Below are 21,703 nucleotides of genomic sequence, written 5' to 3'. Positions count from 1 at the left end.
ATCTTACATTGGCAGAGCTCCATAAGGTCCAGGCACGGTGGAGGGGGCAGGTATACGCATCGCTCCTACATCACTATTGCTCACTCTTGGTGTGCTTCTCTGGATTGCCCCAGGAGTCCTGTATGTAGTGGAAAATCAGAGTGTGCACCAAAGGGTGTTTTGTCATCACAGAAAGACATCTTGAAGGGGCTCCCCTCACACTGGTGGCAGTGTATGCACCCAACACTAATCAATCCCGGTTTTTGGACACCCATACTCCTGCAATTTTTAGAGATTTGGAGTCACCAGGATTATGGGGTGACACTTTTTTACTGCGTACTGGTCATTGAATGCAACCGCTCTATCCCGTCACTGCACTATGCCATCTGCATCCGCACAACACAATACTTTTGAGGTTGTCTCACTTAACAACGCTTTCACATCGCATGTACTCGGTCAGGCACCCACTAAATTGTGGATTTTCGTTCTACTCCCCAGCTCATGACCTACATTCTAGGTTGGACCTCTTTCTTTGCACCGAATAATTGGGGATATATACGTTTAAAAACTTGACGCATAACTTCTTGGGTTACTACCCCCTACAAGTGTTCCCACAATGGGGAAGACCGTGCTTCAAGGTTCCCTCTTGGGAGCTGTAGGCGGAAAGTGTTCTTGGTCCTCCATTTCAGGAGGACCTGGTGCAATGCAATTGCCCAGTACTTTGAGCTAAATAAAGAATCAACCCGCAACAGGCGAACGAGTGGGACATACACAAAGTGGTGGTACGGGGTTACTGCATGATGGCCATGTGGGAGTTGCGCAGACATTTGCAAGAGGAACTAATGTCCCTCAAACGGGAGCTGGGCCCTTTGGTGACGGATGGCAAACTAAACAGCGACTGTCAAGCAGCTTCAGCAGCTGCGTAAACAACATAGCGAAGCTGAAATACGGCTAGGGAAGCATGCTTATAAACCACACCTCACGATGTTGCACACAGTGTGGCCTCCCAATGTCTATTTTTGCCTTTCTGGCGATCGCTGCCTCTCTCGCCGCTGGGCCGGGTGGCAATAGCCAAAATGTTGGTACTACCCCACCTCTGTACGTTTCCGCTGCACTCCCAATTATGCGCCCCTGGAATTTTTTCTGTGATCTCTATGGCTTCCTGTTGAAATTGATAAGGGGCGAAGTCTGGCGATGGGTGGCTCTTGTCACTCCCTTTGCTTGAGGGTGGACTTGGAGTACCTAATTTTAAATTGTATTACAGAGCAGCGCAGCTGTAGTGGCCGATGGGTTTGACCCCATCCCCCGAACAGGACTGTACCAGACATCCATTCTCCTGGGCACTGCAGCAGAGATCTATTCTGCTAGGCACTGCAGCAGAGCTCGAGTCGGGGTACCACGCGGGTGGACGCCGTTCCCCCACTTATTTTACCTGGTGGACGCCGTCCCCCCTGCCAAACAGCTGGACTTTCCTCTTTGGCCTCTCTGGGACGAGATCGGAGCCCACTCAGAACACTGCTCACGCGCTGGCTTCTCAGATGCAATCGCATCTAAGGGGTGAGCGAGGGGAGGCAATGATCCCGATGGTGCAAGCCACCTTTCGTGACGTCACTTCCTGTTGTGACGTCACTTCCGGTGACAGCGTCCCCCCACTTCTTTTTTTAGGACTTGTGCCCTGCACTGCAGCATGCCTACATTACACAAGGCACTGCACCAGCCATCCATTCTGCTGGCCACTGCATCACACATACATTCTGCTGGGCACTGCTTCAGGCATCCATTCTTCTGGGTGGTGCAGCATGCCTTTGTTACACTGAGCACTGCATCAGACATCCATTCTGCTGGGTCCTGTGGCATGCCTACGTTACACTGGGCACTGCACCACAAACAGCAATGGAATGTGAAAAATGCTAAAAAGTACATCTGTTGAGCTTGGCTTTCGGACAGTTTTCTTTAATGTCACTTTATGTGGCTACTTGAAAATCCCTCCAGAGGCAGTACTAGCCAGGACGGCTTAAGAGCAGCCCAAATATTTGCAATTCTTTTAAAGCTGTGAGGCCAATGAATCTTATGAAATATAGTTCTGACTTTCAATTCTGTAATTGGGCTTAAAGGGGGTTTTCACGTTAAATTAATGTAACAGGTGCTCATGTAAAGTGCTCAATATCTTCAGGTCGAGTTTGCGCTATATAAAATTGCCCCAATTTGTTTTTTGCATTGTAAACATTGCTTTAATGGGGCTGGCACTCACTGGTACTAAGTACTGCCATTTTCTAGGTCGTGCCTTGACAGTGCATTCGCTGCTCTGCAAGGCACGATGTATTGGAGTATGGACTTGAAGCCTCGCCCACTCTCCACCCATATTTGTCATTGTCTTGTGTCTTTGCCCTTCGTAAACACTGGTTTCTGATTCGTTAATAGGCTTGTTAGTCCCTCCTTAGTACCGCCTTGTCTTAATTTGTAACCTTCCATGGGGAATGGCCCTTAAACTTCTGTTTTTACACGCATGTCTTTAGTCTGTAAGCACTATTTTCTTTAATGAATTTCTCCTACTGCAGGCACAACATGCTAACATTCAGCACACCATGTGCGCTTTCGATTTCCAAGCAGCCCGGTACAATGGCAGCCACTTCTTTGAAATGAAATAGGTCTCGCATTTACAAGAGTTTGAGCTATTGGCATTGTAATTGAAAATGCCTTTTATGTATGTGTTAATTATCAAAACAAATAAATAAAAGGCATTGTAATTTACAATGCCATAAGCGTAAACCCTTGCAACTGCGAGACCTATTGCATTGCAAATACTTTTCTTAATTGAAATTCGATTGGCTGTGAGCTGTCCAGGCTCAGATGCATTACAGTTTTCTAAAATGTAAAGTGGACATTGGACAAGACTGAAATGCAGGTGACTTGGCGGGGTGAGACCCTTTGTTGCTCCACGGCCTGGCATAATAAATCAGTAAACTACCTTCTCCAGTCGTAACAGTCAAGAACATAGTTATTAAACTGTACCATAAACGTAACCTGTCATCTCAACCATTTCTGCGCCCTTCTTTTTTTCCTGCTTCCTTAAAAAAAGTTTATTTATCTTTTTTTCTTCATTATCTCAGTCTAGCCATTAAGTGCACCGTGCAAATAACATGTGTTGATCTCCATGCTGTTCTGACACACATGCTAGTACAACGAATTAAAACACTTTCAGTGAGGTGTGTTTGCAGCCTCACTTTAAGTATTTTACTGAGACCAAGGACTCGAGGTTACTGTCCTGTTTCCCTGCCACAAGACACAGTGAATTTCAAATTCTCCTCCTGGCACATTGATATGTTCACTATACTGATCCCATCTTTTGTGGATGACATGTTGTTTCTCTATTATTCTTCCTGTTGGCGTTTTTCAGAATCTAGGGCCAGATGTAGGTCGCCCAATACCGGTCGGTAACGGCCGAAATTACAGAATTTCGGCCGATACCGACCGGTATTGGGAATTTGTAATGTTGGAGCCCAAAAAATACCGATTCGGTAAATACAAAACGGTAAATACTGAATCGGATGTTACCGATTCGGTATTTACCGATTCGGTATTTACCGAATCAGTAGATGATATGTAGCAAGCACATTTAAGAGTGCTTATGTGCATTAAGGATTCGGTATTTAGCACCAACTAATGGTGGTAAATATCGAAAACCCTAAAAAAAGCTATTTTGTGCTTTTTTCACTGTGCCATGTGGCAGACATACATGCCCTTAGGGCATGTATGTGTGCCACATGTGCACCCATGCACTATTCAGGGGTGCAACAGGGTGTCAAAGTGACACCTTGCCACCCTTGAATGTGTTCCCCCTTTTTCCGAATCGGTATTTACCGATTCTGTAATTCCCATTCATTCCTATGGGCCTCCAGGCCCATAGGAATGAATGGGAATTACCGAATCGATATTTACCGATTCGGTAAATACCAAATCATACCGATTCGGTAATACTTACCGAAATTTTACCTACATAGCATTTACCGATTCTAAAATACTGAATCGGTAAAATTCGGTATTTTAGAATCGGTAAATGTAGTTTACCTACATATGGCCCTTAATCTCCTTCCGACGCTTCCTATATTTAGACAATCAGGCCTTGGAAATCACTCTTTTTCAATACATGTACAAAAACTGTAGAACGTCCCACCGCTCATAACCCACAATGTGCAGTCAAAATAAATGTGTTCTGCCAAAGTCTGCTTTGTATCTATGCCGCTCTCTTTTTTCTAGCACCAAGACTTCCCTTTTCCCTGAGTGAAAGGGCATTTTAGAACTCCAGTTCATTTATTTATTCATTCGTTAAGGTCAGCTAAAGATTTTGGAGGGCGGGCTCTGTATTTATGACATCTTTTTCATTGTTGTTGACTGTTAGTCAATTCTTGCATGGCATACATAACTCTGGTTCTTGAGCAGAGGTCACTGCGAGCAGTTGTTTGAGAACATTCACATGTCCTTGTAATGTATATTGATGGCTCCTTCGGTCACACTTGTAGTTCGCACAACTTAAGCAGAGCTGTGATCAAGATGACGAATCACAGCCAGACTTGGAAGGATGCTCCTGAAGGGAGGAGTCTGGAGAGATGGGGGTGGAATGAATACAAGAAGGGAAAGCTTGTGAGGGACCGGGAGGGACAGACTCCAAGAATGATGAGGGATGAAGGTGGCAGAGTTGGAGTGCGCCTGAGCCAGGAGGATAGCCAGTTAGCCGTCAATGCTGGAGGAGCGGGAATAAAGTAAGAGACAAGATTTATGTGCACTAATTTGAGGTAATGAGGAAGAAAAGCAAAAGTGAGACAGACAAAAGGAAAAAAATAATAGAGAAATATATATTGTGCAATATATATTGCCTGCCAAATCCAGAGACAAACAGAGGTTTAGCAGAGACAAATGTGTTTTTTCACTGTGGCTTAATGCTGCACATTTTAATATAGTATAGCTTCCCTATTTTGTATTTTTCACACATGTTAACACTGTCTGGAATAAGGTTTCATCCCCATTATTATCACTTTAACTCCCAAATATACAGGAAGTTCCAGAAGGGGAAACTGTTAACTTTCGCCAAGGGCCTTCCACTGCACAGCAACATGTGTTGCTGTATTTTTAGTAACTTTTAATCTGTTTGAGCTGCAAACACATTTTATTTGCTAAAATCTCAAGATTAGGCAGCAGGTGACGGATTATGTGGCACATGCGGCAAATTCATGATTATAGAGAAAACACAGCTGCAGCAAATTCGCATTATCCCAGTGACCTTGCTTATAGCATTCCCCCTTTCTGGGAGATAAATTAAGACATTGATATTTAATTGCAGTCTGAGGTCTACCTATGTTGGCATGGAATCTTTCATAGAAGTGCAGGAAACAGCTTTTTATAAAACAGAAGCTAAGTCTAGTGTCTTTGGGTGCTGGCTCCCACTTACTGTGGGCCAGAGTTTGGCAGTTTCAATGCCACGGAAGGTGCTGTTAGTTTGTTTTTGGCTTTGCGCTGTCATGCAGCGTCTTTCTGGTTTGAGGCCGTCCAGCCTTTGCGTGGTGTGTGCCCAGGGCGAGTTTGCTTCATGGTGGCTGCCATGAGGTTATGGTTGCCTGCAGCATCTCTGTATTGCTGCAGCCTGCAGGGAAGGAACATTGGAGCGTTATAATTTAGTAGTCCATGCTAGATTTTCTTCCTTGGGTTAAGGTCTCCGCTTCAAGTATTTAGTCTTTGAATTGCCCAACGTAAAAGGGCCGCCTATCATTTCATGTTCCTTCCCACAGGTTTATATCCTGTTTTGGGCTGTAAAGAGACCAGACCAGTTTAAACTTGCATTGCAACTATGCCTGTTTGCTTGTTGCTCACTCGTTGGACTCGCAGTTTTTCTTTTGTATTTGTCTTTATTCAAGTTTAGTTGCTCGGCTTATCCTGTTGATTGGCCTGGTGTGGTGGAAGTTTTTTATACGGCATCCAGTATTTTTCCTTCCATCGTGTTTCACTTCTAGTTGCATCTTTTGACTATCTGTGACAATTCTGGAGTCTGGGGTTGCATCCGGATGCGGCCAGCCCATTCTTCACCTCAAGAAGAGGCTTCAGACGTCCTGAAGGGACCTGCCCTTGACATTGTGCCAGATTTACTAAGGGTTTTTCTGGTTGCAAAAATTAAATGTAGGATTTGCAATTGTTACAAAACCTTTTAGATATGTACTAGAGGGCATACTTACCTAAAGTTCATACAACACAGGGCAGCAAGCAAAGTTGCTGCACTGCGTTAATTGAAAGCGAGACGACAGAAAAGCGCAATATCTACTAAGATATTGTGCCTTTCTGCTCTCTCACAGCGCTGGTGTACTGTGTACAGCTTATCTTCCTCCACAAAGACATCCTTAAAGTCAATTTCCTCTTTCTACTCAATGTAATGACAGTGATGCAGCAGCAGGGTTGCGAGCAGACCACCTGAACACCAAATATTGAAATAATTAAAAAAAAATGATATTCAATTTTATTGATTTTAGTTGAACAAGTGAAACAGTACAGCACATTTTAGCAATGCAATTAAACAATAAAAGATTGTTGTGCCCACAAGGTTTTGACGTACATTTCAATCCATATTCCCACGGGATCTCATACAGATTAGTTAAAGAAGACAAGACGAAAAACTATGAAATAATAATTTAACACATATTCAGTCGTTTTCTCTCTGATGGGGAGCTAAACAACCTGAGCACGCCTGAGCTTCTGCTCAACAGCACCTTACATTTGTCTGTCCTTATGGGCTCAAGTTCCACATTGTCACCAATGCACCTATAAAAAAAGGGGAGGGGCAACCATACTGGGGGGGGGGGGAGGGGCTTACCTGAACTTTGAGGTTCCTCGTTTGCGCTTTCATCACCTTAGTACCTCTCAATAAAAGCTTTGTATCCAGAGTTGCTGACACATGTTTTTGATGGTCCCTAATCTTATCTCAGGGATTTTGGGTTCTATCCAAACCTCTTTTCCAGACTTCATTAACAAAGCATAGTACAAGTGTGACTTTAAGATGGGTTTAGGAGGCCATGAAGAGCGTTATATGCACATTACATGTATATTAAATGTATATGTTGTGCACATGAAATTATGAACAATAGCTCCACCCTGCTTTCACTGCATCCCAAGGGTCTCCTAATCTCTCCAACATTATCAAATCTTGGCATTCCTGCTGCCTTTAGGTAATGCCTCCTGTGAAAGGCAGACCCCACTAATGAGTGCTTCCACTGCGACCCAGCTAGTTCTGAGAATGCATTTCTGTGATGCTTAAAAGCTCGGGCTTCACAGCCCTGCCAGTTTTTTTATCTGTCTACCCTTACCTCACTCTGACATGCTATCAGAGCTGACACATTACACAGCAATGCCGGAGAGTCAACTAATAAAAATGTGCTCTTACAGTAACTTGAACTGCTACAGAGAAATCCATGACATGGTCCTAGAAACCTTCCTCCCAGAGGAGCTACATGGTGGATGCAAGGGATGAGATAAAGATGGTAAAAGATGCCAGCATTCCGCTGCCATTGTATCATGGTGTGCCATCCTCCCATGGCAGCACATGACCACGAATAGCCCTGCAGAGCTGATCCACTCCTCGCGCAAGTACAGATAGGCAAGAGAGATGGGTGAACGCGGCCCTGCCCTAAGCCCTATTTGCGTCTCCACATCGCCTTTCATGGTTAAGCCATACTGTACAATGGGATAGATTGAATCAATTGTGGCTTTCACCGACAATCTACAATATTGCCTGTACCTTAAGCAGGGCAAGTCCACGTTGTTCATTTTTAGCCATCTTAAAGTTATTATGTGTTACTTTCCGCGTCCCTTCATGGATCATTTGGACCAAATAGAGCTAAAAATACTGAGGCATAGAAGGCTGAAGGGAATGCACAGCGACAAAACTGGAAAGGCCGGTTTAGGAGTTTGTTTAACTGGCAACAAGTATAGAAGTTAAACTCTTTCAGGTACACCTTTTGAACTAAACATTTTATGAACACATGGATTTTTTTTGTATATGTTCAAGTACGGTAGTTTGTTTATTTGTAAACATAGAACAACTTAATAGCTTCTTGGCTTTGCAGCAGAGGAAGGCTCCTGTTTACAGTGATGCATTGAGAATGCATGATTACAACGACGTGTCCTTAAGTTTGTTAATGCATACAAAAATACATAGAGATGTCTGCGATATTACATACATTGCTTTTCAGAAAAAACTCTTTCAAAATGTACCTCTTTAGTTCACTTTGACATTCTCAAGGAGGAGCTGCTAATATTAGGGGGACAGCAATATAATCCCGAATTAGATCATCATTAGGGCATTAGTACCAGGTTTACCTTTTAATTCACTGGCCTGTAAAAAAAAGTGGTCTAGGGCCATTTCTATAAATAAATCACATTGGTTTTCAGAAACTTTGACTATTCCAAACATTTGAAGGAGGACGGGAATCATAATGGTTATTGTACCAATTAATAATAAGCAAAATTTCCCCTCTCGCAAATGTGTAGGTGACAGGGACAATATATTCGGAGATGCAGATGTTATGGGTGTGAACCTTACAATGGAGTGATGTGGAAAGTCAGATCACTAGTCCCCCTTTGGCTCTGCTCCTTGGGGGTAGAGCAGCGTGAAGAGCATATGACAAAGAGCTATTCTAGGGAAAACCTCTGGTGGCCAAACTCTCTTGAAGATAAAACATTTTGAGTTGTCCAATGAACTTAATCCAGAACACATCCATTTTAGTGCACAAACCTGCAACATCTCTTGAAGCCAATTCCTCACCACTAAATAAATTCTTCCTGTTACTACAAAACATTTCCTTTAGCAGGATAGTGCGAACATTACCTGAATTAGATTCAGGCAATGGAGGCTGTAAAGACAAAATAGCCATTGTTAGCAACATTAGATGAAACATCAGCAGTTATTACATTACAAATATCTTGTATACTACACTCAGACTACAAAATTGTGCTCAAGAATCATGAGATATTGTTAGTCAATCATTCTCTGTCAGAGATTTCAGTAGAGCACATCTGTTTGAGAGGCAGCAATGGCATTTCTGGGGGCGTAAACATGTGTAATTCTATTTCTTATTTGCTCAGTGTCATCAGCATGTTCCACTTTAAAAGGCGGGACATTCCGCAGCACCATCACAGATGGAGTGGCCTCCAGGGGAAGCAGGATGCTGGACACAGCTTTGTTAGATTGATCCTTCACAGAATGCGCATAAACAGTACTGTCCTCGTTAGGTGTAGTGTTGCGTGGTTTAAAGAAATGTAAATGTAAATGTATAGGCATTTATATAGCGCACTACTTACCCGTAGGGTCCCAAGGCGCTTCGACCGCTGCGAAACCCTTCCTGGCTTCCCTGAGAGATGGTCCCTTAATGGGTATCTCCAGGGTGCGACCAGGCATCCCCGGCGGTCTGGGGGGCCGTTAGTGAAGATGAGGCAAGCTAATGCCCAGAGTTGCCGAGTGTGACCGCTGATCAGAGTGGGCACCGAGGCGAGAGAATTATCGAGTCCGCTGACCCTGGTCCAGAAACCTGCCGCGCCGGGAATCGAACCCTGGTCCCGGGCCGTCCTCTGCTCTCGGGTCTGCCGCCTCTAACCAGTGAGCCACACTACTTCACTTCACTTCCGCCTCTAACCAGTGAGCCACACTACTTCACTTCACTTCCGCCTCTAACCAGTGAGCCACACTACTTCACTTCACTAAAGAGGCAAATTTGGAGTTAAGAGACAGCTATTGGGGAAAGTTCAAGGGAAAAAAGATGGTTAGTTTAGAGCCTATAATAAAACATTATGTAAATGGATTTCAATGCAATGTTATGCTATGGTGATTTGTATAGTGCACTCATCGCCCAAGAGGGTATCCAATCTCACCAGATCCACCAGCAGGGAGCTCGTGCATTATCACTTGTATCGTTATATTGCAATTGTTATTTCAATGGGGCCAAAGGAATGGGTCCTCAGACCTAGAGTCCCCTGAGGGAAACATAGCCCGGGCAGACGCCTCAGCGCATTTAAACTGATGCTCTTCCATTGCCACTTGAGCATTCAGTACTTTCACAGTTTTCTATGAAAAAGTGTTACATTGTGACAACAGGTAAATAGCTCTTAGTTGAAAAATCCTTTGTGGGAGGGGCTGCTACATTTCTGTTCCCCATTCTAAAACTTGGCCCAGCGTGCTATGTGGATCTTTAAGAGTGACAGAAGCCACGAGATGGGGCCTGCCCATCCTCTTCCGCCATCTGAGAGCCAATGGAAGGGCCCATCCTTGGCCTAGGCTTTTCCGGCGTGCATTCCGCATCCACCCGGTGCTGCTGGTACAATGGCCGCCATCTAGACTGTCAGGTGCATCGACTGGGCAAGTCTTCAATAAGTCTTCTTCCACCAGGGGTGCTGGGTGTTGTAACATCACCCTCAGCCAGACAACAAAACAGGCCGTCTGGACATTTGTGTCCAACACTCTTCATGTCTTTCAATGCAGGATGATATAGAACAAAATACAATAGGATATTTTATAAATAACCATGATTAGCCGTATCAGCTCTGCATGTGCTGGACAGCCTTCATGCAACATGTACTACTGTTCAACAGTGACACCAGTTTCCAGGAGGTATCTTTGAAAGTGCACTGATAGACCTGTGCAGTCACTCAGTGCCTGAGGGTTAAAAGATAGAGGCACAGCTCAAGTGATTCAGTGTGGAGGAAGCGTGTGTCACAGCCAGAGCCGGCCATTGCTGAGATAGCGCCATAGGTGGAAATACATTTGTTGGCCTCGCTGCAGCTGGGGAACAAAATAAGGTAGCAGGGGGGTCCATGTTGTGTTTCTGAGCACAAACCTCTTGGCATCTCCTCCAAATATTCGGATACCACTCATCGCGTAGTTCGATTACACTAGTGGCAAGTTGTTGGTTGTGTGAGTGGCGGTGTTCGTGTGTGTTGGGCGGGGAGTGAGAGGAAAGGAAGTGGGGTGTAAAACAGCGCCTGTCGCATGTAAAAAGAACCAAACGCAGTTTCGTCTGAATCATTGGAATGCATGGGTTAAACAGGCCTTCTCCCAAAGGACCATAGTAGAACGGGAGAATTCTGTTTAAATAAAGCAGACAATTCACAAGTATATCCTGGTCAAATCCGTAAGTGGGAGAGAGCCTTATCTCCTTTTGAATATGCCAAACAGGAAAAGTCACTCCTTAACGTTTTTGAGGCTGGATATCTTCCATCAGATTTTGTTTCCAAAGTGGGCCTGGCATAAATCATCTAATTTGCCTGTTTGTAGCTGTGATAATATCTTGTTTTGTGACACCATGCATATTGTACTTATGTATCCGAAATTTTCAAATCTTCCCACAAGTAGATCAGGCCCCTTTTGATTCCTGGACATTTTAGACAAATTAGACCATGTATATCTTTTCTTACAGTTGCTAGGGACCCCAAAATTGTGTTTTTTTGTTTTTGTTTCTCGTTTTCTCTCTGGAGTCCTATTTGCAAGTCACTTAGCTCTAGGATTCTAGAACCTAGCACTTGTCAGGATGTTTTTCTCTATTTTTTTACCAATCGTTTTAATGTATTATCGTAAAGTCTTTCATCTAACTTTTATTTGATATATATCTTTTATCGGATGTATGCTATCATGATTTATTGCTGCTGATCAAAGATTTGTACTTTTTATGATTTATTGCTGCTGAATGAGAAGTACACTTTTTTGATTTTAACAGCATCGACTAAAGTTTAATGAACTGAACTGAGCTGAATCATTGGAGGCAAGAAGGAGGGACGCTGCTGTAAGCAGGACTTTAATGCAGGCTGCTATGTGCACCCCTCTGAAAATTGGCACTCTGGACCCAGCTCGCCCATGTCAAAAGCTAGCTCTGGTCACAGCTGCACAGCTACCAATTTTCTATATATAGGGCACCAATGTGGCGTTGACTGCACAGCAGGGGTAATTACCCCATACAGACACAGTCTGCTATCTGAAGGTACAAGCAGGTTACGTTTGCAGTAAATAAGGCATTCAGCAGATGGCTTAGGGATATTATTGCTAAAGAATGAAGGGTTGCAGAATGTGAATGTCAAATACCTGATGTGCTTTGCTGTAACTGCCTGTTTCAGAGAGGAGGGATTCCTACGAAAAAAGTACAGGATAATGAGCTAAGTATGACTGGAGACATCTTTGAGATCTTGGGCCAGGAGATGAAGACATGTGAAGGCATGTTAGCATAATATCAGAGGGGGGGGGAATGGATCACTTGTACCTGCAATACCAGGGTCAGGTGTAGTAACCTACTTAAAAACCCTCAAGCACGTACAACAACATGTGAGCATAGAAAACTCTTGCACTAACTCCACCTCCTGACACCAGTGATGTATCAGGTGCAAATCCCTCCAAAAACCCATAGCAATATGCTACTTCACAAGATCAGCCAACTGCTCATCTCAGGCACGTGGGGTTTAGATTCCACTGATCAATGTGAGGAAAATCCTCCTAGGTCAGATAGCTGCCACTTAAACATGATGCCTCGAGCAGATGTCTGACTTGAGCACTTGCCAAGTACTGCAGGCAGCCATCTCTCCTTCAGAGCACAATTGGCGGATTCCAGGTGTGGTTCATGTACTGTATCTACAGCCTACTCCCCTGCACTGCCTGAGCAGCTGAGGTGCTGATCACAAACCCCTCTGCCAATCACAATCCTCCAATAGGTTAATTCAAATATTAGAGACACTTCAAACAACCTGTGCTCATGAAGGCAGGTCCAGAGCCATTAGTGGCGGAAGTTCTAACCCCACGCTCATCACTATCGTTTTTTGGTGTTGATGATACGAGCTCAGAAAAACAGTGGCCAAGCCCAAATACATAGGAAAGCAGTGCTAAAACATTCGTTGAGAAAGGAGTACAAGAAAGATATTCCTTCTAGGCCTATCAACTAATGGAACTAATGCACATTTGCCATTTAAAGACTAGTTTGTTCTCTTCTCTTCCCTCCTCCTTTCTGTGCCCAGACTTTCGGTCTATTATAATTAGGGCTCCCTGTTTTATGGTATTTATTTTTTCGCCATTTCGGTCTGTATTTATCCATATTTATTTTTTGCTAATTTTATGCGTATTTATCCATAATTATTTTGGAATTTGTGAAAAAAATTTAGTTGAAATTAGCATATTTCCACATTCATTTAACCAATACATTTGCACTCATGCTTGAATGTCTGCCAGGTTTCAGTGCTGTGAACACCCGCAGAAGATAAACCAGTGCACTTAAATGAAAATATTCAAATTTCAGTATCAACCTTGTGCATATCTACAAACGCTAAAGCCTCTTCACTAAAATTCCTTTTATAAACCCCTTTATCCATCAATCCATAGATCTGTTGGCATGGCAGTCAGTATTTAGAATTACTCAAAAAACAACCCAATTTCCGTTTTCAGACACATTTAAAACTAAATACAGACAAGAAAATCAATGTTTTCTGTCTGCATTTATCTGTAAAAATCAGTAAAAACGGAAAACTGGGAGCCTTAATTATAATTGGCAGTAGAACGCCCTTAAAAAATAGTGCAGATATGGTATTAACAAAAACTAGAAAGCATCCTCCTCAAAAAGGGCACAATTCTAAGTTGGCAATCACAGGCAGAGAGCCAGTCATGGGTGCAGATTTACAACTGTCAGGAAATCACAGACCTTTGTAAGAGCACTCCTGGAAATCTGTGACACTGACGGGTTTATAGGAGTACTCGCGGGTAAAATCAAATTTTTGCATGAACAGATATATAGGGGTAGAGGAGTTTCCTTACGGCTAGGGCGGTCGACCACGAATCTGGAGAACTGGGTTCGAGTCTCGGCATTGACACTGAACATCCTGTGATTCTGGGCAAATCACTTAATCTCCCCGTGCCTAACAAAAATGAATGTGTCCTCATGTAAAGCAACTGTTGCTATGTAAAGCGCTCTGATACCCGATTCGGGTCAAGTTTGTGCTATATAAAACTCTGTAAAAAAATATATATCTGCAGACATGCTTGCTCATATGAAAACCTTCAGACAAAATGCAAAAGTAATTGCTAACCTATTTTTTTAAGCGTAAGTTACTTTTTCTTTTCTTTTATTCTTTCTCTTCGCCGTCTGTCACCTCCACCCCGCTCTTACTGTCACTGGGCAGAAAACTCAGAGATCGCCCTGGCGGCAAAAGCTCTAGCTACACCACTGCTCCAAAGCACAGAAAATGAATGCAAAAATGCAACTGTCTGTCCTATGGTGCTGAAAAGTAGCATTATACACAACACTTATTGTCAGAGATGCTTCCTGGTCACAGATCATCACATGGTGTAGTGGTTTAACAAAAGTCATTACGTAACATACATGAGTGGGTGAAACGGAGCTCATCACAGTCATTTGAAAGGCCATCTGGTTTTTAGGTCTCGTCTGCCGACAGTGCATGTGCTGCCACTGTGGGGCGTATTGTTTACAGTATATGGCCTAGAGCACTCCCATTGCGTACCATTCGTTAGGTTCATTTGCTGCCTCCTCATTGGCCAGAGTGTGCCAGGGCATCATTTCCTTTTCTTGATGTTGAGGATGGAGCAAGCACAGATTGCTTCCTCTTGATTAGTATCCGTCTGCTGCTTGCACTGTGATTGAGGTACTATTTATTTTTCTCCTCTCACCCCCAGGCCAGAGGTGCTTCATCCACCCCTTCTCCATATTACTTCTTCCCCTCCCAACCATCCTCTCTTTGTTTTGCTGTTTTCCCTCCCACTTACCCCTTCTCCATATGGCTTAACCCCTTCTTCGTGAGGAAGCCCCCTTCCCACATACCCCTTCTCTGTGTGGCTGTCTCCCTCACTACCTCTTCGCCCTGTCATCATTGCTTGCCTGTACCCCTCACCCTTCACCATCCTTGCTTGTCTGTCCTTCCGAAAACAAAAAGCAATATGATGGGGCACTGGCTGCGTCGTAGCGCTTCTAAAATAACTTTACTTTTAGCCATGCTGCGCCGCCACGCTCCCCTACAACATGACTAAGAGACATTGGCAAAGCCAATAGCTCTTGCATAGGTGAGACCTATTGGCTTTGCCTATGTTTGTTTATTAGGGCAGGGCTTGCCGACTTTACCCAGCAAACAGAAACCTTGAGTAAGGTCCCTAGCATATCCACAGTCCATTTGTAGGAGAAAAAAATGCATGTGATGAATTTTATTGAGATTGCTTGCATATATGTCAAACATTCTGAAAGACCTACTGAATTTTACAATTTGATGGTTCCACGAGCCCAACCGTTCTATCAATTGAAAACAGCAATTGACAAGAACACCTTGTCATGAGATAAAAAAAAGTTTCTTTATAGTGTGTACATTAACATTTTATCTTTCCAAGCACCCTCTATCGCCTAAAGAGTTTATTGTCGTGGTTGTAATGTTATGTATAAGAAAAGACAACTCAAAGCACAGAGTGGCACAATTGTGATGGCACATATTTATGTGCCATTTTGTATCGCATTTTATTCGGTAGGTCACATATCTGATAAAACACAGATGAAACACTCTCTTGGTCTATATTTCTGATGGTTTGGTACATGGAGAATCTCACACTGCTTCCTCATATATACACTTTAACCCCTTTGTTTTTCCCCCTAGGAAGAGCCACCAACCCATCGACATGCAAAAACATCCCACCCTTTGCATATTAATTTCCTTTTCTTGTTTCCTGGTAAGACAATTTTCGTTGTTTATGTTATTGTGCAGAAAACTGTGCCAGTCCCGCTGATGCCTTTATTTGAATGATGCATCTTATGAGCAAGTGATTTTAAAGGGTCACATATTAATAAACATGCAATTTACTTACATATGTATTGATCTGTTCCTTACCAAATACACATTCAATTAATATATACTTTGGGAGCAAATGTTTGCTAGAAAGTTCAAGTTGTTTTAAATATGGCTGACTTTGCACAATCCATAGTAAACAGTGTTTGAGAAATAAAATTAACAACATTATGTATTTTATTGAAAGAGCTAGTTATATGTGTCATAACTTCTCATTTAATGATGTACTTTTTGTTCAAGAAATAGAATTAAAAAAGCATTTCACATTATTTAGAAGGCTGGGCGCCTATCAAGCTGCCACATACTAAAATCCAGCCAGGGTTTCTGGATATCCTCATGAATGAATGAATTTAGTTGCGCACACTGCATCGCATTTGGTGATGCAGTGCGCGCAACGAAATTTGTTTTATTTATTTATATGTTTACTTACCTGTCAAACTCCGTAATCCATACATTACTACCCTTCACACTGCCCCTCCCCCTCCCCATGTCACCGCCCTGCAGGAACTCCTACCGCCGAGCGCGGATGCCTTAGTGTATGGTGTCAAGGGTACCCATGGCATGTAAGTTGGACTGCCAACAAAGGCCTGCAGCATTGATTGCGCCACACAGTGTGACACAAAGTACAAAATGGCTCCCAGCTTGCAACTGCAGCCTGGACTAGCAGTTTTAAAACTGGTAGCTCAACTTTGCCATTTAGACTGTTTAAGCCTTGCTGCTCAAAGCAAAAGCTAGCACAAGTTGAGCTAAATGTTTTATAAAGGCACCTGAATGGATTCAGGACAGTTTTAGTGAGTGTATGACACGGTAAGGTCGCACAGCCGTACCAGATAATACACACAATCCACACACTTGAGATACCTATAACTGAAGGCATTTCAGTGGCTTTTTAAAAAATTTAAAACGGTATGTTTTAACTCACATATTCACTTAACGATAGCAACTCGTTAACAATTGTTGTTTGCAGTGGATTTCTATGTCTTTTTTATGTAAAGTAATATTTTATTACAATACATAAGGCTAACCTCACCCCGTGCACTGCTTAGGTCAGGCGCGGCTCCAAACCCCCCCCCCCCCCCCCCTCCCCAAGTTCCTGGGTCCTAAGAGGGCTGCTGCACACCTTTCTTGATGTGGTGGCTGGCAATCAGATGATTTCTATCTTGAAAGGGTACTGTTATCCCTAACTATAGCAAAACCTGTGTCAGGGGTTGCTTTTATTCATTTCAGGTTGGCTTGGATGATATTTTACCAATCCAAAGTCATACTGTGCCTTTGAGTGCCAAAAGGATTTTATCATTTTTCATCTTTGTGTGAATGGCACTTGCTAATCTGATGATTAACCCCTCCCCTGCTGATGACGGAACCGCTCCGTCATCAGCTACAGTTGGGCTGTGCTGATGACGGAGCGGTTCCGTCATGGCCCAGCCGCCGCGCCTTTGCGGCGCTGATTTTGCGCCTGCGCGGGCGTTCTAATGAGCGGGGCGGGTCATGACGGAACCGCTCCGTCACCAGCACAGCTCAACCGCGGCTGGTGACGGAGCGGTTCTGTCACCAGCATGCGGCCGCACCGCCCCTTTAGCGCTGCGGCGGAATAGCCGCCGCAGCGAAGGGGTTAAAGACTTTTCTGTAAAAATGGCTAAATACTTGGTCACTATCTTGCTCGGTGTGGCTGGCACTGTGCTAATCCTATGCTTCAAAACTCTGACAGAGAAACAGACATTTGAAGTGATCAGATTCAGTGTTGGTGTTGTTGTAGAGTGTCCCATATAAAGGAGTTTCGTTTTAACTACTCCAGAGTCCACAAGATTCCCTATGGTTACCACTGGGTGGTTATAGTTAGGACCAAGCTTCCATAGGAAACAGAATTTCTGGTTTGCTCATAACTTTGGTGAAGTTTGACAAATCTTCACAAAACTTTCCAAAAACATCTCAGCCACCTTAGCTTTTTCCTGGAAAGTTTCAAGGTGATCTGTCAAGCAGGGGGAGAGAAAAAGGGGGTTCCAAAACATGTTTTTCTCATGCAAGGATAGATCTTTAGCCAGAATATGTGCTTTTTGGTGATTTGATGTCATTCCGTTCAGTACTTTTTGAGAAATGAAGATTTAAAAATGTATGTATATATACAGACTTGAAGGATCCGTGAATCCAACAGATCTACAGATAAGATCTGATTGGCTGCAACAACATCAACAAAGATGTTGCAGCAGCCATTTTAGGACTCGGGGACTCTGTCCTCTGTCCCACAAAAAGATAAAAAGAATATGGGGACAGTGTAGTAATACCCTGATCTCTTGACACTTGTGGATAGACCCTAGAGGGATCCACCTGCAGCATTAAAAAAAGATTTATTGTACCGAAGATACTGTGTTACTCCTATCCAGCGCAGCCGGGTTGTGATGTATCGAAGTACTGTGGGCGCTGCCCCACAAGCTCCCCTGCATGGCACCACGGGACCTTGCAAGCTTCATTGGGTAAAGCTTTGCAGCCACAAATGTGGGGTGTGAGGTCCATGGGAGGATTGTGGTCCACATGAGGTTGAGTGCCGGGACTGGCCAAAGGCCACTCCCAGTGCCCTACTCCCCTCAGTCATCTGCAGGGCTTTTGGAGGGTTGGGTGCCTGTAATGTTTGTTTTCATGCAACTCTGACCAACTCAGAGATACTCCACAGTCAAACAGACAGATAATCAAATCCCAACCCAGAGTAATAAACCTCCTCGTTCTTGCACTCCAAGATGAGGTGAAGCATAAACATGCGTATGCACATGCCTGTTCCCTGCCATACATGCACACAATTCCATACATTTAAGTAGAGTGATGTATGAGTACCACATGCGGATACTCTCCTGGATTTAGCTTTTGCTAAGAAATCAGAAAATGTTCTCTCATCTCTTATCTCTATGTCACATCCTCTACCTATGCAAGTTTGTAGGTATGTATGATATTGGTGCAGCACATTTACAAAGTGACAGGTAATGTGTGCATATGCCAATGGTGTGGGCAGATACTGTTCACCGAAGGGTTGAATCTGCAGCTTCTTTCTGAACTGGGGGAGTGTAGGTGAGAACAGTTCTGATGTTGGTGGGGGTGCCTTTGCTTCCTGTAGCAAGGCTAAAGCTAAGACTGGCTTCCTCGGTCAGCCTCAACATGGCACCACCACCCTCCTTACTGGCACCCTCACCTGCTTACGGGCACCCCTCTTTAACGCAGGCCGCAACAGGGCTCCACGATGGAAAGGCAGCTGTGTTTTCATAACTACCAATTCAAATGCTGCCAAACCAAACTAATAACCACCACACCTTTACAGTCGAATGTAACTGACTAACTGCAGCCATTAGGTTCTGAGATCACAGCCAGATACAATTAAATGCATAGGCAATTGTATCAATGAATCACTGTCCACTTTATTTATAATAAAATCCTAAATAAATGCCAATTATTTCAACTTGTTGGCCTGTTCCAATCAGATAGTTTGGCAGTCAGCAGCTGGCAAGGTGAGTTTCTGCAAGGGAGAAGCAGGTTATCGCTTATCTGTGTGCAGAGGGTGACTCATGGAAAGCAAATACATTGCTCAATGGAGCGACTCACAGGAGCAGTATTAAACTGGAAGGAGGGAGATGAGAAGCTTTGATAAGAGGATCAAACTTTGAACCCTGTAGCATAGACTAGAAGATTGATGTGTGTCTTCAGTGCAGGCGAGGCATCATAAACTGAGGTGAACCAGAGGTTGGCCGCCATGAACAGGCTTGGTCATGGCTTCTTGTCGGTGATCGAAGTGAGTGTGAGGAGTTGTAAAGGGCGTGGCCTAGATGAATCATGGGGAAGAAAGAACAAAGGGCAGTGGATGGAAAACAGGAAATAGGACTCACCTGTTGTCTCTAAGAGGAACATTCACAAAGCTAGGCACGCACTCAAGTTTGAAGCGCAGGCCTATATAGCCTTTTTTATTCATGCAAAATTACTTTTTGTAATTCACAGAAGTCGGTTTCCCACTTACAAAAGTATACTCACAGAGAGACGTCTGTGTGATTATATTTCCATAAGTGGGTGGCAGTCATCATTCAGGGCAACAATTCGTTGGAGTTTTGTAACCCCCCAAATTACCAGGGCCAACCTTTAAAAGTGAGTAAATACCAACAAACTCGTAAGGTTTTGGCTATTCGAGGCCTACCAACTCACATGATGCCACAGTGCGTCACATGATGTCAGCTCCCTTCACACAGTCAATATCACATGGGGGCAGGGAAGACGAGCTGGGAAACACTGCACAGAGTGGATTTCCAGCTCATCTTTTAAGGCTGTGAACAGCTGATGTCCTTCAAGAGGTGTGAAAACACCAAAGGACATGGGCAGCAACATCACCAGACTTTTAGTTTGGGAGCTTTTGGGAGAGGGGAGGAAGTTGATGGAGGCAGGGGACAGAGGCAGAAGGACCTCCCATTGAGTTCTTGCCATAAACACCCCCCCCCCGCCCCTCCTAACCACACCCCTGTCTTAAGCGGCATATTTTCTTTTCATGCTGGCAGGTCTGCTAGTCACATTTCCTTACAGCCCCTCCCATTGTCTGTGCCGTTTCCAAGTTTTTAAAATGGGCTTGGTTGATTCGACTAAAAAGACTGTCCATATCAATTTAATTCTGTCTTAGCTAATTTATTCTGATCAACTGTGTTTTTATTCCTTTTATTTTTAATGTACAGTCACATTTTTCGACACGCTGTTTTAATTCTTTGTAATGCTTTTATGATATATGCATATCAAAATAAAGCAATCAACCAACCAACATTTCCTTGCAGGTAGATTCACGTCCTCAAAACACTTGTAAATGTGCTTCTAACATGTACAATAATCACAAATACATGTCCAGAGTGAGATTAAGAAGATACATTTGGGGGAAATGTGAAAATATTCCTCTTTAGGGAAAATATTCACCTCATTAAGAAATGGGTTAAGTTGCTTCTTTAAATTTGCATCAAATTTCTATATTCAGAATACTCAAAAAGCTAAACAATTGTGTATTCACAAACCATTACTTACCCCATGTTGTTGGTTTGTTGAGAGTTAAGTGCCTGCTCAAACTGGATTTTAGCATCAGATGTAGGAGTAGACTAGGATTACCATAGTACACTCCCCACTAACACCCCCAACTCTGTTGCTCTGGCAATGCGCAGTGGTGATTGGTCGTTCACAGCGAGATGGGTTCAGGGCCAGTAGTCAAACCCTGCTGCACACCGACAATTGCTGTGTGTAGCTGGAGTTGGCTTCCTGTGGTGGGATGGGAGCAGGGTCTGGACGAAAGCCATGTGCAGCAGGAATTGACCGTCCACAATGGCTTGAACGCAGGCGCTGCAGCTGACCCCTACTGCACAAAGGAATAAAACGTGTGCTGTGGGACTTGGCCAACTGAGGTCGGGTTTGCCCATCAGAGGCAGTACAGGTTCTGCACAGGGAAAGTTGGTGATCCAAATTCCATATGCGGCGAGAGTTTGCTGCTCACGCCAGTTTGAGTGTAGGGCGTTGGGCCTAGTGCTGCAGGGGTTGGCCTCCCATAGAGAGTTGTCCAAGGGAACTCTTGAATTTGGTATACAATGAAACAAATTACTGAAAAAACACTGATGGTATGGTGGGCTTTGCTAAACACTGTAAAGTATGTTTTAAAAAACGTCAGAAATTCAGCTAAAAAACCCACTCAGCCAAGTACAGTTATGGTTACAAGTGACCAGTTTGTAGCAGTTATGAGATGCCTACTGAAAAATAGACGACCGAATAAGGACAGGTGGCAGAACCAGATGTAGGTGGGAGATTTTGGCCTTTTACCGCCCGGTAACGGCCGAAATCAGCCCTTATCGACCGGTAAATGGCCATGAAGATGTAGGGGGATAAAAAA

At 43.7% G+C, this 21,703-nt stretch overlaps 1 protein-coding gene across 1 annotated transcript in view; it reads left to right on the top strand.

The window, feature by feature from the left end:
• The window catches only part of CDH17 (cadherin 17), a 405,204-nt gene that overhangs the window by 22,461 nt on the left and 361,040 nt on the right, over nt 1-21,703 (top strand). Inside the window, exon 2 of the mRNA XM_086965999.1 lies at nt 15,634-15,706. Within this exon, the coding sequence (XP_086822125.1) occupies nt 15,656-15,706 (51 nt within the window). The 5' untranslated portion in view covers nt 15,634-15,655. The remainder of the gene's footprint in view (nt 1-15,633; nt 15,707-21,703) is intronic.

The sequence above is a fragment of the Lissotriton vulgaris genome, chromosome 4_1 (genome assembly GCF_964263255.1).
Source record: "Lissotriton vulgaris chromosome 4_1, aLisVul1.2, whole genome shotgun sequence".
Taxonomy (NCBI): Eukaryota; Metazoa; Chordata; class Amphibia; order Caudata; family Salamandridae; genus Lissotriton; species Lissotriton vulgaris.
Note: the sequence above shows the minus strand (reverse complement) of the source record. Positions and strands in the feature narration are given on the sequence as shown.